A 13,523-nucleotide genomic window follows, 5' to 3' on the forward strand; every position below is an offset into this window, starting at 1 on the left:
CTTGCCCTTGCAAAGAAATAAAGAACAAACAGCGTATTGTATGGGACCAGAGATAGATTAACCCTGACAGTTTTATGTTATGACTCAGATATTGCTCGTGATTGTATTTAATGTAATAATATGAAAATGCTATTACATAAAAATAACTCTAAAAAAGCATTTCTCCCCCTCCCATCCAAGGACGCTAACACTGAAAAGCAATTAATAAATAAAGACTATATCTTAACCTCCTTTACTCTGACATAAATCAATACTGCCCTGTAGTTACTCTGGATTAATATCAGCATAGGCAAGACCTGAATGCAGCCATAACTGTGGCAGAAAAAAATGCACTGCTGTTACCAATATTTGCATACGGCCATCATACCAACGAAATCCTGATTCTGCTGCAGCATTTAATTCTTTCATAAAATAACACTGGTATTATTAGGACCCAAAATATATCTCATCTATTTTTTTTTTATATTACCCTTCTTTGTGGTTTAAAACATGTTGCAACGCTTATACCTACCCTTTTCTACCTCAGCCTCAAACAGAGCAGATTTTGGTGCTGGTGAACAGCTTGAGATGCTCACTTCTAGGACAATACGCCCTTTGAAGTTCATTTTTGCATTAATCACCAGGTATTTTGATACCATCAAGTATTATCCTTATGATATTCTTCTGTTATGGTCCTGCACAGTGACAGTGCCGTGTGCTGTGACATGGCTGATCTACCACCATGAAGTTCAGCGAAGAGAAACATCCAAATGTCTAAAGATGGCCTGAAAATCTCCCCAGCAGAGGTTCTCTGGTGAGCTTCCAGAAGCTGCTCTTTCTGGTTCCAGATTGCAGTGCTCTGAAAATTTCTTTGCACAGAACACAATATTTCCCACCCTTTGAGTTCCAAAAGGAGCATTTTTTAAAACCACAAACCAGAATCAGATCAGGTTTACCTTTGAACAAAGAGGTATGAAGCACCGTGGTTGTGTATTTCCAACCATGAGAGCATCTGTGCCCGCTTTTAACATCAAGCACTGGAGCTTTTCCGTTTCTGTTTAAATTTACAGCTCGAACACAGCGCATTTACTGAATATTTATCTGCTTAAACCAAGCAATCTCTCCTCAGAAGATTTCATTCCTTGCCCTGATAGGCATACCTAAATTTATGTTGAAATTCATTGCAACAGATACGTAAAATGCGGCGGACAGGTGAGTTAACAACAGCAAGCGTTGCTAGTCCTGAAATGCGATTCCTAGGAAAGATACTGGGAGACACACAATACTCCTCATATTTTTAAAAAATGAATGTGGCTGCAGCGATACCTAAAGTACAATGATCTCTGGTTTTCTACTGAAACTTAGCACACTTTGAAATGCAGCAAGAAACCCAAATCCTATGGGATAGTTTAAACAGCTAAGGAGGAGTATGCTCAAAATTGAAAAAAAACTCCTTCCAAGCTTTTTTTTTTTTTTTTTTTTTTTGTTTACCCCGTATTGACCTTTTTGCAAAGACAGGCTGTTTCTTACCATGCCCTTTAGTGTCAGATCTGTTAAGGGAGATCTGTTACCATGGAAATCTGGCCAAACATGGATATCAACAGTGAGGAAACCCACAGGCAAAGATTTCTTAATCAGATCCAGGTGACTGTTCAAGTATGTATATATACTGTGAGCACTAGAAGAAAAAACAAGTTGGAAAAAGAGTAGAGGAGGTTATTCATCAAACATAAAACATTCGTACTACCATCACATGCACAAAACCCATCAAAGAACAGCAAATCCCAAATCTAAAACAAAGGGGGAGGAAGGCAAAACCTGACTGCTCGCCAAGGCCGTGGCACGGTGGAGTGTGGGGAGGTGGGTGTCTGTCTGCACGTCAGTTCCCTGGACCAGGCAAATCCCTCAGCTTCACGGGGTGAGGGGAGATAACGGCAGCTTGTGATCTCGAGTTTGTACACTGCCTCCCACGGGTCCCTAGGTGAGCCAGAGCTGTTTGATATTTTGGGGGCTGATGGTGCTTGTCTCTAACAAAAAGGTGCTGAGACTGTGCAAGAGAAAGCTGGAGAGAAGAAAGCTGAGAGAGAGGAACAAGGAGGATTCCAGACAAATGAAAATTAAATTCTACTACAAATGCTTAAAAATTTCTCTGATTAATCAATAACGCTGGACTTACAGCTTTCCTTTTTTAAACCATAATTAGTTCAGCATGTGTTATGATTAAAATGCAGCGCTAAGGGTGGAGGAGAGAAAGCAAGTGGCTGCTATTTTAGGGAGGAGCCGAACACGAGCCTAAATATGATTGTACGTAAGTTCAGATACTACACCCAGCTCCAGAATATCCAACAGGCTTTTTCCTGGACCAGCAGTCATCTTAGGACTAACGATGAATTCTTCAGCGCTTTGGCCTGCAGTGACTCGAGTGACATTCCATTTAAAAAATGTTGCAATTATGCTCCGAATATTTTTTCAAACACTGATACTACCATAAACAGATTCATATATATTTTTCAACTCCTCAGAAATCTCCAAGTGAGGCATTTAATTCTAGACATGTGGGTCAATAATAGTACCTAACCCTAATTACAATTGATTAGTCATTGTCTCATCCACTGCAGACCCAAACAGCAATATTCATTTAGCCTCTACATGTATATTCAATCACACACTAATGAGATCCCTGAGGGAATTTGGCATATGCTTTACTAGTTTGACTTCTGACCTGCTAGCAGCTGTATATTTATACTTTGCATTCAACCATTCAGCTGCATGTTTTTTCAATTATACCTTACCATGTGTGTGCTATCAGAGGATATCATTCAAAATGAAGCACACTTGGAAGACATTAAAATAACTAATTCACATCATTATTCACGTACTTTAAAATGTACTTTATGTGTCTTCCTGGACCTGAATTATGATAATTTTGAGGTCACAATCATTTTTCCCCCTTGTAAAAGTGGCCCTGTTTTCTCCATCCCTGAAGGCTGCACTATAAGCAGTACATGCTAAGGACAAAGTCATTTGATTTCCAGTCTAAATCATGGCTTGACTGTTGGGAAGGGAAAGAAAGGAAAGCTTCACTCAACCACAGACCTACCAGACATCCCAGCTTCTATCTGATTTCCATCCTGCTTGATTGCTCTCACAAGGATTAGCCATTCGTGCAGCTCTGACAGAACACAAGGACTGTACAAAAGAGGCTGAAGTTCAGCCAAACATGCTTAAGACCCACATAACCTCAGAATTACACTTTTTTTCCCCCCACACCTTTTACTCTTTTTTCCCTGCATGTAGCTATGGGTTCAAAGCACTACATTTGGATGGAGTGACTGGCAAAATCTTTCAAACACTTGCCAGTTCCAGTTTCTACCACATTCATGTTATACATAGTATTACACCATCAGCACTCTGGAGCTTTTTCTGCTCAGCTCTATAAGAATGCATCAGTACCAGCAGGATCTGACTTGCAGCGCTGAGCAGAAGCTATTGCTATTAAAAGGAACTATGCTGAAAGTGGAGAAGAAGAAATCAATGCAAGTTTGCCCAGGGTTAAATTCATATTAGGGACAGAAGTTCAGAAAGCAACAAGAGGTTGGTATTCATTCTGTTCAAGAACCCTGGAAGACGCCAGCAGGTATCTTTCAGGAAAAAATCTAAAAATTTTAGATTTCTACATCTTAAGAAAAGGGCTCGTAAACATCTAGAGGTATAGAAAACTATATAGGTATAGTCAAATAGTTCAACACTCTTTTCCTCTGGAAGATTAGAAACTGTGATTCTAGGAAACAGAAGTATTCAAACTTTAAAGCACAAATGATGATACTGTTTCTTTTTTAAATTTCCTACTGTAGCCTACCTATACAAGATTTAACGTATCAGTGATGGCCAGATGTCAGACCTACACAACATACAGACTGAAGCCCAAAACCGCTATATACACAGCAATTCCTGCGACTCACTGAACTGCACCAAAAAAGCCAAGGTTTGTTGCTCCCAGAGTATGCCAATTAGTTAGACCAAATGCTAATTTTCCAGCTGTCCAGAAAATCCTCATGTAATTCAACCCTCTCCACTTCCAGTAAAGGGAAAAGAGAACATGGGAATAGTACTGGGAGGGTTGCACAGGACTGGTCTGCAGCACAAGTGGCCAGAAGAGCTGGTTTCTGGCACATCTGCCTAAGCCGCTCGCGCCCTAACAAGTTACCACAAATTACTGACACAGTGACAAATCCAGCTTGCAAACTCTTGCTTCTGGTAGAGGCAAAGGAACAGCAGTCTGCACAGTGAAACTTGTGAGCTCAGCGGCTCAGCAAGAAGTTTGCCACGGCCGAACCTACTTATTACCAGTGTCGGGAGCCTGGGAGAAAGGAAGGACAGGCTTGGGAAGGTAGAAGTAGGCAATAGGCAGCAGCAAGAGGCATGGATTCGTGACCTCAGATGTTGGGTTTCAATGATCCAGGCATGCAAGTGCTTTTTGTCACTACAAAACCAGCCCAACTCTTCAGAGGGTTGTGTGGGAAGTAAAGGTAAAATGCAACTGCACATGTTAAATATCGAACTCTCGTTTTGCTTTCTTCTGATGACCATTTGCAATGCCTGAACAGATATAAATTCCTACATGCATACAGAGAACTTACCAAACGTAATAAACCAGATTCTCTCAAATATTCTGCTGAGATTTCCAGGCAAATAATTTATGATCACCACCAACAATTCCCTAAACAAGACACTATGTTCTTATTAAGTATATGACTTAATGTAAGTAAACACATAATCCAAAATTTGGGTCAACACTGCTCACTAAAAAAATTCCTCACCCTTGTATAGCTACTGCTGCTAGTCCCTGTGACAAGGCTGAAGGTTGTGCTCCATGTGTAGAAAGAAATGAAGAAATATTCAGTTCAAACTGCAAAGTTCCTGATTTTTGTTTGTTCAAATTAAATTATTTAAATATAACGAATATTTGAGAAGTAGAGGGAGAAAGGGGATATTAATAAAAGGCTTGTAACTAAATTTATAGCTATCCAAACATTTCATGACAAGAGTAATATCTGGAAAGCATTATAAAAATACCATTGAGCAAATTAACTTTATAAAATATTATTATCCTTTTTATAAAATATTATAACTCTTTTAATCAATGCTAGCCTCCACAGTTTTACTAACTGCAGAAGACTCAAATGCAAAGCTACAACACCACACACTCGGGTAACATGGGGTTCTGTTCCCAATATTCTGTATTTAGTGTCCTATTCACACCACAATCCAAGCTTTTTCCACTATGAAATCAGTTGTGGTCAGTCAGTTCAGTATCAGACTCAGTACAGACAAGCAGGCTACTGTATACTTTTTTTCCAACACAAAATAAAAAGGTTTATCCTGGTATTACAGACTAAACCCAATGGGGGGCATCAGAAAAATGGCCTGGAAGACAAAATTTTGGGAAAAAAACCCCAATCAATCCTTACTCTAAACACACACGGATACATTTACTTCCTGATTTCCTTTTTTAAAGAACAACAAAGAGAATTCTAGGAAGCACAAATCTATTTCATATTGAATGAAGTCCAAGACATTTTTGGGAATCCTGGTCAAGTTCTTAACGAACAAGGAATGCATTGGGCACTACAAAACATGAAAAGGTCATCCAGAGAAACCAGGTAGCTCTGTCCCCCCAGGGAGGACTGAAAATAATTGTATAACTGCAGGAGGTTCATACACTTATCAGGACTGACCCTTGTCTTTTAGACCAGAGTGATGAACTGAAGATAAAATGCTAGGTTTGCTGGTTTTTCCTTTAATCCAAGGAGGAAAAGGAAATTAAAAGAGAATCACATTTTCATCCAATGTGCCTAACCATTCTCTCTGGGAGTGATGTGAACCATCTTAAAAGGAATCCAAGCCAAGATAGCTTGAGAAAGTCCAGATCTGACACAAGTGTCTGGACTGTCTTCTTTCACTTCTAAAGCAGACCAGACTAAAATCCCACATCGCACACAGCCTCCCGCTCAAGGAATCCTGGAGTTACCTCCAATTCACTCCTACATCTTAAGTTCCTGGATTTCTCCATTCTATTCGTGCTGCCATGCAGAAGCTTTTCATACCACGGCTATACCTTCCTTCAGAAGACTGTTCCAAAAATCTTGAATAATGCATTCCTAATTAAGCTATATCTTATCCTTGTGTCACCTACAAATTAAGACACATCATTAGCCCAAGGTATAAAGAGGTCTGCTGAACATGGCTGATGCTATGGTATCAAGAAATATCCTGGGCCGGAAATAAAAGAAGTTGAAAAGCAGAAAGTTAATATTAACACTTAGATACGCTAAAGGTATCTGAGAGGAGTTTAAAGCTTTCATCTTTGAGCAATCACCTGGCAAGGCTTTGTAAATAGTTCCAACCCACTATCAGACTGTTAATTCCCCTGTTTCAGAATAAGGATACAGCAGTGCAATTCCACGTTGCTGGGCATAGAGTATATGATCCATTTGTAAGGCAGATATGCGATAAAGGAACAAGAGCAGTGACCTGGCTGCAGCTTTTGACTGTAATTCCGGGAAGGCGACATGGCCTCGGACCACATGATCTATCTGAAAAAGAGGAAAGCAACATTTTTGGAACAACTACATCTCAAAAATTTGATCCCAGAAAAAACTAATGCAGTGTCATAACTTTACAAAGACAAGAGAGCTTCTAAATTACTCATGAGGTGTTAAGCCCTAGTCCTAGTGAAGCCAATGGCAAAACTCCCACTGACATTACTGGATTCAGGATTTGGCTTAAAAACAGTAAGAAAAAACAACCAACGCTGCACCAAAAATAGGCAAAATGCAAAGCACACAGCTCCTCAGTCAGAATAACAAGCTGAAAGGATGACTTTTTTTCCTTCCCAACGCTACCAGAGAGCATGTCCTCCAGTCTCTCCCATCCTCTTGCACGCATACCCTCCCTGGAATTCTGCCAGGAGCATCTTCTTGGCCCAAATCCCTACATCTTTCTATATCACACTGTTATAATAAAATACAAAGTGTGTTGTCATCCTGATAGATGCTCCATATGTTCCTTGCAGGAAACAAAATGTATACCCAGACAAGCAATTATTGCTATAAAAGGAGATCAATATAGGCTCTGTCTATACTAAACGTATAAATCGGCTCGTCCCTTCACTTCACTGTGGCTGCCACTATTCACAAAATAAAATATTGGGCAAAATAACCGGGGCTTTTAACATAACAATTCATCAGGTTTTGTGGCCTCTTGATAACATTCCATCAGAGGTGACAGCAAAAGCGAAGGAGGCAAAACTAGAGCTACTCAAGAGCACTGAGTAGATTTGGCAATACCTATTGGCAGCAACCACATCAGAGATTTGATTTTTAACAGCATGAGTCTAGTCCTTAACCAGGGTAGGAAAACATACAAAGCATACACACGTGAACATGGCAATAAAAATAACGCGTGCCTGTTCTTTCCGAGATGTGCATCAAAGATAAAACTTAGACACGTGCATGCACTGAAAACAAAGCTCAGGCCTGAATTCTGCAGCCTTGCATAATCTCTTTAGAACACAGGAGCATCTCATAAATTCAGAAACAAACCTATAAATAAATAGTGTGTATACACGTGTGTTAAGAAAACACTTGACACAAAAATGTTACAGAAGTTATGAAGTTAGATATTTAAATGCCCTTAATTCAAGACATGGCCACAGGAGGGTTGCATCTAGAAGCCCTTTTCTGCTATTCTTTATATTACAGTTTGTAATGATATTGTGCTATCCTTTGTCTCTGTTGTAAAATATCTTTCTTATAACTTTTGACAATTCAGTGCAAAAGCCCATGTAATAGACAAAAGAAGCAGCTTTTTCAAAACAAGTTAAGTTCTTAATTCTTCATTTGGACTCTGTCTGAACCAATTTTCAAAATCCAACAGACTTTTTCACAGCTGTATCAATAAAAAATTAATTAGAGATTTTTAAAGGAAAGCGTATCAGTTTTACTTTAAGAAGTTCAGCAAACTGTTCAAATTTCATGAAAAGAATTCACCTTTGGGCACAGATCAAGCAACAAGAAGAATCAAAAAACAATTTTTTGTTTTGTTTTCAGAGAGCTTAAAGTATGAGAAAGCAGGGTCTTAAAAGGACTGCAGCTTTAAAATTACAAAGATAATGAATGCAACCTATCCTCCACACCGGTGTGTACATACACTCTTTGCTCCTATGGCTCCCTGTATGTTTTCAGTACGTACAACCTCAAGAAAACCACGAGACATCCTAAGAATGTTTTAATAAGACAGCTTCCCTAACATACCTAACAGTACTTAGAGCTGACTTGTGCTATAGGTCCTAACAAGACCATACATTTTTTCCAGCAATTTCTTTAATGACTCAGGAACATCTTGCTCTCTGGTACTGGAACGAAAAGGATTTTTAAAATCTCTGAACTGCCCTGACTCTGATGGTACATTTGAAGTGTGGAACCACCTTGAGCCAGCCAACAGAAAACACTTGCTGTATCCTCTCTAGAGCTTAGTTAAGTTTCTTCACCCGCTTTGGACTAAGTGCACAGAGATTTCTCCTCTCAAAAATGTTCTTACAAAGAAATGTACAAGATTTGTCATTTTCCTTTTAAAGCAGTGCTGTTATGAACTGTAATTTAATTTTACTTCTGGTTGCAGCAGCTACCTATAAAATGGGACACTTCGGTTCCAATCCCATCTTGACCTGAAAAATTCAAAGCATACACATCCCATCTTCTCCGAGGGCACCTCAGCTGCGAGGGTTGGGTGGGCTGGAGATGGGATGGGAAGCAGAGGCCGCAGGAGAGGAAGAGGGATGACTCCCCAGTGAAGCTGTGACACTGTGCAGAGAGGAATGTAAAACACACGTCGCCAAGGACTGAGCACAGGAGGGAACACCAATTCCCAGCTCTGCGCTTAGGGTGTGTCTGGGCTTCCTGATCCAGGATTATTTCTGTGCTCCTTCAGTGACTGCTCCATATGGAATGCGTAAATGCAGTAATGGCCCAATCTACAACTTCCCGGACGTGTACTCTGATCACAAGGCTTTTAAAAAGGTGGGTGGTGCTAGGTCTGAGTAAGACAGCAATTATGCCTGCAATTTGTGAAAGACCAAACACACCTGTATGTATGGTGAATTTACAGAGGATGCCCATGGGACTGGGCCCACCTCCTGTAGTTTCCCAAGAGGAGCTTGGCACCTCAGCCCTAAAGGCAGTGAGGACTTCTACAGACTGAACAGGAAGGCACAGAGCTTTAGAAGCTTCCAAGATTGAGCAGCCACGGAGGTCTTGTTGATACATCTGGACTCAAGCCTAAATACTGTTTTATACATTTAGCCTTTCTTTAAATTTGACATCAGTGTTTTAGTTCTGACTGCCTCCCTGGAAATTAAAGAAAAAAAGTTATTTTTAGAGAATCCAGTCTGGTTTTAATTTTTATTGATAAATTAAATTAACCTAATTTAGTTAAACTCTTCACACTCAAGCATAGTATTGAGGTGACGGTATATGCAGCATCTATCTAGACAGGATAACATGTTTATATAATACTGTTCTGTCCATTCCATCCATCTGTCATTTATGCCCGTCAGTAAGCACAATTGTTCTATATAACACCATATGTATAATTTTCTTTTTCTCAAAGTCTATCACAGCCTCCTGATAAAGAATGAATAGCTATTTGCCTATAAAATAATAACAATAATCATATAATCATCATCAGAAAAGGAAGACATGCCCTTAGTGCTCTGCCCCATCTATATCCCCTATCAGTATGCAAATGCACAGTTTGTAAGAGACAGAACAATCAACTAACTGCTCATTGCTTTCAGCAGCATGGTTTCTACTATGATCTTACAGGGGTGTTTCAGGCAGAGCTCTGCCTGAATTGACAGTGAAGCGACCCTGAATGACAGCAGCTGCAGCAAACCTCCCATCTTGGAGTCCGTTGGTGTCTCCAAACACTTACCAGTTTTCCTGTAGCACTCTGACCTCCTTCATTCAACCACAATCCAGGTACCATAGCAGAGAAGTAAGGTCCCCAAACACCAGGCACAAAAATGGGTGTTTCACTGACCTGGCAAAGCAAGAGAAAGCTTTAGTCAATCAAAGTACCTGGCAAAGTACGTACTTCACAACTAATGTTTGGCAGCTATCAGTCCAATACTGAAATGATTCCTGCTCCTCCACTGGAGTTACCAATGTGAGTACAGGTAGAGATTTACTCTAAGGAGAATGTGCAGAAATACGTCCTCCATTTGCATCATTTTCGGATGACGTGACACAGCTACAGATTGCACAATTGCCCCCATTCACTCCCATTTCCAGAACAGCTGGGTCTGGCCATTGAGAAAGTAACATATTTCAGAGCAGGAGCTGTATTTTATGTGGACAGAGAAACTGCTCTCCTTCTCCAGAAAAACATCTTACTTACTTAGAACGAACATTTGGATACAACACTCTGCTTGACTGTCATCAGAAAATACAGCCAACGCAATCATCAACGAATGTTTACACAGCACTCATCCTGTATGTTTCCAGAGTCAGCAACTGAGAGGGAATCCTGCTGACAGAGGACAGCGAGGTCCTCCAAGACCTGCCATGGACTCCGAGGCTTGCTGTGGAACCCCAAGCTCCAGTGCTCTCACGGTGCTGCCAGGAGAGTTGGGTGCCTCGGGTAGAGGCTGCAAAGGGGATTCAGTTGTGTCAGCCAACAGGAAACACTTGCCAAGTAAACATTAGACTCTGCCCCTTACTTAGGCTTAGCTTTACAGAAGCCACTCCTTCCTTCACACCTGTTGAACCCTTTCATCAAGGCAGATATCTAAGCCTTATCTCTCAGAAACTGAACAGGATGGTATTCTACTGCTTGCATACAAACACACCACCCACGTACACAGTGTTATCCTGCTTCTATGCAATATTTTAGTGGTTAGACCACTCAGGATGTGGGAGACACTGGTTCATTTCCTTTCTCTACTTCAGAAGATGCAAATTACCAATTTTTAAGGGTGGAGGGCATTTTCCTTCCTCTTATGAAGCTTTTCCACTTTCAATAGACTAGACAGACTTTCTAGACTTCCTTTCTGGTCCAGAAAGAAAGCACAAGGAGATATGCCATCTAGTCTAGCAAGCAAGGCACAGCACATGGCGGGGAATGGGGCAGCGGAACTTGGGTCCTAGCACTTACTACAAAGCCTAGTTATGTATCCTGCACTGGTTGAACAATTCTTGAGCAGGGGCTGGAGAAGACAGGTCACCCACTCCCCTGGCAGGCTACCTGTCTTCTCTTTAAAGCGTGATTCCTGTTTTCTGTTCCAGGACCAACAGAGGTATATACATTCGATGTACACACAGCCAGGATTTCTCTGGGAAAGAAGAACAGCAGTGCAGTCCTGCACCATCACCTGCTGCACGGATGCACTTCCCACCAGTCCACGTTAAGGGGATGCCTAAATCTGCGACCGTTGTTCTCTAGAAGGTGGGAAGTGCTCCAAGAGGAGGAAACAACAGAGGTCGTAGTCAATGGGACAATGGGTTTTTTTTGTATTCAGACCTTGGTCTTCATTAGCAAAATTCTGGATCCATTGAGGGATGCTTAAGGTTTGCTATTGATCTGAATAAGGCTCAGACTTCATGTCAAAATAGTTTTGAGGACAAATAATTAAAAATTCCGGCCTGTGCCTGTTAAATTGCATGCACGTTCTCCCTATATTTGAACAGGCCAAACTTTAAAGACAGTTTTTGCTAGCAGCTAGGGAATATGCTCCAAGATGCAGTTTACTGGCATTTGTGCATCACACATGTTTAGTAAATACACCAGGGAGGTTTCTGCACAAACAATAGTCTGCTCAAGCCATAAACTTACATTACAGCTGATTCTTGTCATGAAGTTAAGTAGGAAAACAAAACAACAAAAACTGGTTTTTCAAAATACATCACTACAGTCTCAAGCAATCCTGATTCCTCTCAGGAACACCTCTAACAAATATGAGAATCTCAGTCAGTTCTCTACTATCAGCTCTAACACACCGATTTACTTTCGCTGAAGATGTCTGCATGCACATGTGTGCGTGTCTGCATAAGATGTTGGCTGACTGAACCCATTAAAGAGCAAGAATAGCTGCACCGAATTTGAAAAGGCATTTATGACTCCAAGTGGACGAAGCTACGTCAAAAACATTGCAAAGACATTTGGTTTTGTTTTGTTTTCTCTTAAAACTACAAATTAATACAGCTTTGAGTTTTCAACACCTCTATGGGGCAAGCCTTCTTTTACAATTTCAGTAACAGAATGAAGTGCAACAGAAAGCAAATCCTAAAATAACCTGATTTTCAGACCAATTCCACGCCACTGAACTTACTGAGAACACAGCATAAGGTCAAAATTCCCAGTTAGCATCTGCTCCAAACTGGTGATGGAAGCATCCTGAGAACCCAAACGTCCTGTCTCAGTCCCGTCCTAGAGCTGTGGACACAATGTGTCTCTACAGGTAGAAAGGAACATTTAGGGCAGAAGGGGTCTGGGCTTTGGAAGTCTCATCTCAAAAAATTTTTGAAGCAGCAAACTTTGCAGTACTCTGTACTCTACTGTGATTTCTGGAGGAAGAATCTAGCGACACCAGACATACCAAGCTTAAAATCCAACCGCTATGTAGTCTGAAGAAACCAAATACTCTTAAGGATATCAAAGGCACAAAGATGCTTTGGGAACACATGGGAAGTTCTAAACATTGAGAAAGGCAATATAGTTTAGAAAAATTTTAAAAAATCTTTGTTCTGTCATTAGTCCACAATTTACCAAATTGTCCTATATGTCTGGTAGCACTAAAAGGTTTAGATGGAGTAAAAGACCAAACTCTCCCTGGAGCTAGGACTTCTGCCCTGATACTTTGGACACCCCCAGGAATTTGCCAGGACAGGATATTTCCGTGCTGACTCTTCTCAAATCACACTGAGACTTTCCTATCATCTTACCACTGAAGTACCGTTTGTACACATGCCAGCAAACTTTCAACACATAAACAGAGCAAACGAAGGAGCTGCGTGTCGCCACACTGATGAATATAGCCAGGAGCGTGCTAGGTTATCATTTTTTTCTGCTGTGGGAACTTTTAACTGGAATAAGGAACGTTGGCTATCATGCTTTATTGATACCACATATGGCATCATCAGATTTCCTATCTTGTCTTTCCACTTGAAGAGTTTAATTCACATTTTGCAGACTCTGGGTTTTGATGAACATGGAAAGTTAGAAAATTGGGAAATCACATACTCCCCAAAACAGAACACAATCTTAGAGAAGCAACAGGGTGAACATTCTTCTGCAGATATATGCGTAAGAAATAGCAAATGGTTTCCATTTCCTCTCCTTGAAATATTTGGACGATGCTTAAGTTTTTCAAGCCATGCAGCAGCTGGCATTTGTATTTTCAGAATAAAAAGGCCAAATTCTCTTTGAGTATACATACCACCCAATCCCACTAAAACACACGACTAGACACAAGCGTGAGGTTGAAG

At 40.6% G+C, this 13,523-nt stretch overlaps 1 protein-coding gene across 1 annotated transcript in view; it reads right to left on the minus strand.

Moving 5' to 3' along the window:
* Positions 1 to 13,523, minus strand: part of FGGY (FGGY carbohydrate kinase domain containing) — a gene marked incomplete at its 3' end in the record, with an annotated part of 127,405 nt that overhangs the window by 33,981 nt on the left and 79,901 nt on the right. Inside the window, exons 8-10 of the mRNA XM_010087607.1 lie at positions 9,973 to 10,080; positions 6,514 to 6,575; positions 1,510 to 1,657 (exon numbers count right to left, since the gene is read on the minus strand). Of these exons, the coding sequence (XP_010085909.1) occupies positions 1,510 to 1,657; positions 6,514 to 6,575; positions 9,973 to 10,080 (318 nt within the window). The remainder of the gene's footprint in view (positions 1 to 1,509; positions 1,658 to 6,513; positions 6,576 to 9,972; positions 10,081 to 13,523) is intronic.

This window comes from Pterocles gutturalis, unplaced genomic scaffold (assembly GCF_000699245.1).
Source record: "Pterocles gutturalis isolate BGI_N339 unplaced genomic scaffold, ASM69924v1 scaffold20001, whole genome shotgun sequence".
Classification (NCBI taxonomy): Eukaryota; Metazoa; Chordata; class Aves; order Pterocliformes; family Pteroclidae; genus Pterocles; species Pterocles gutturalis.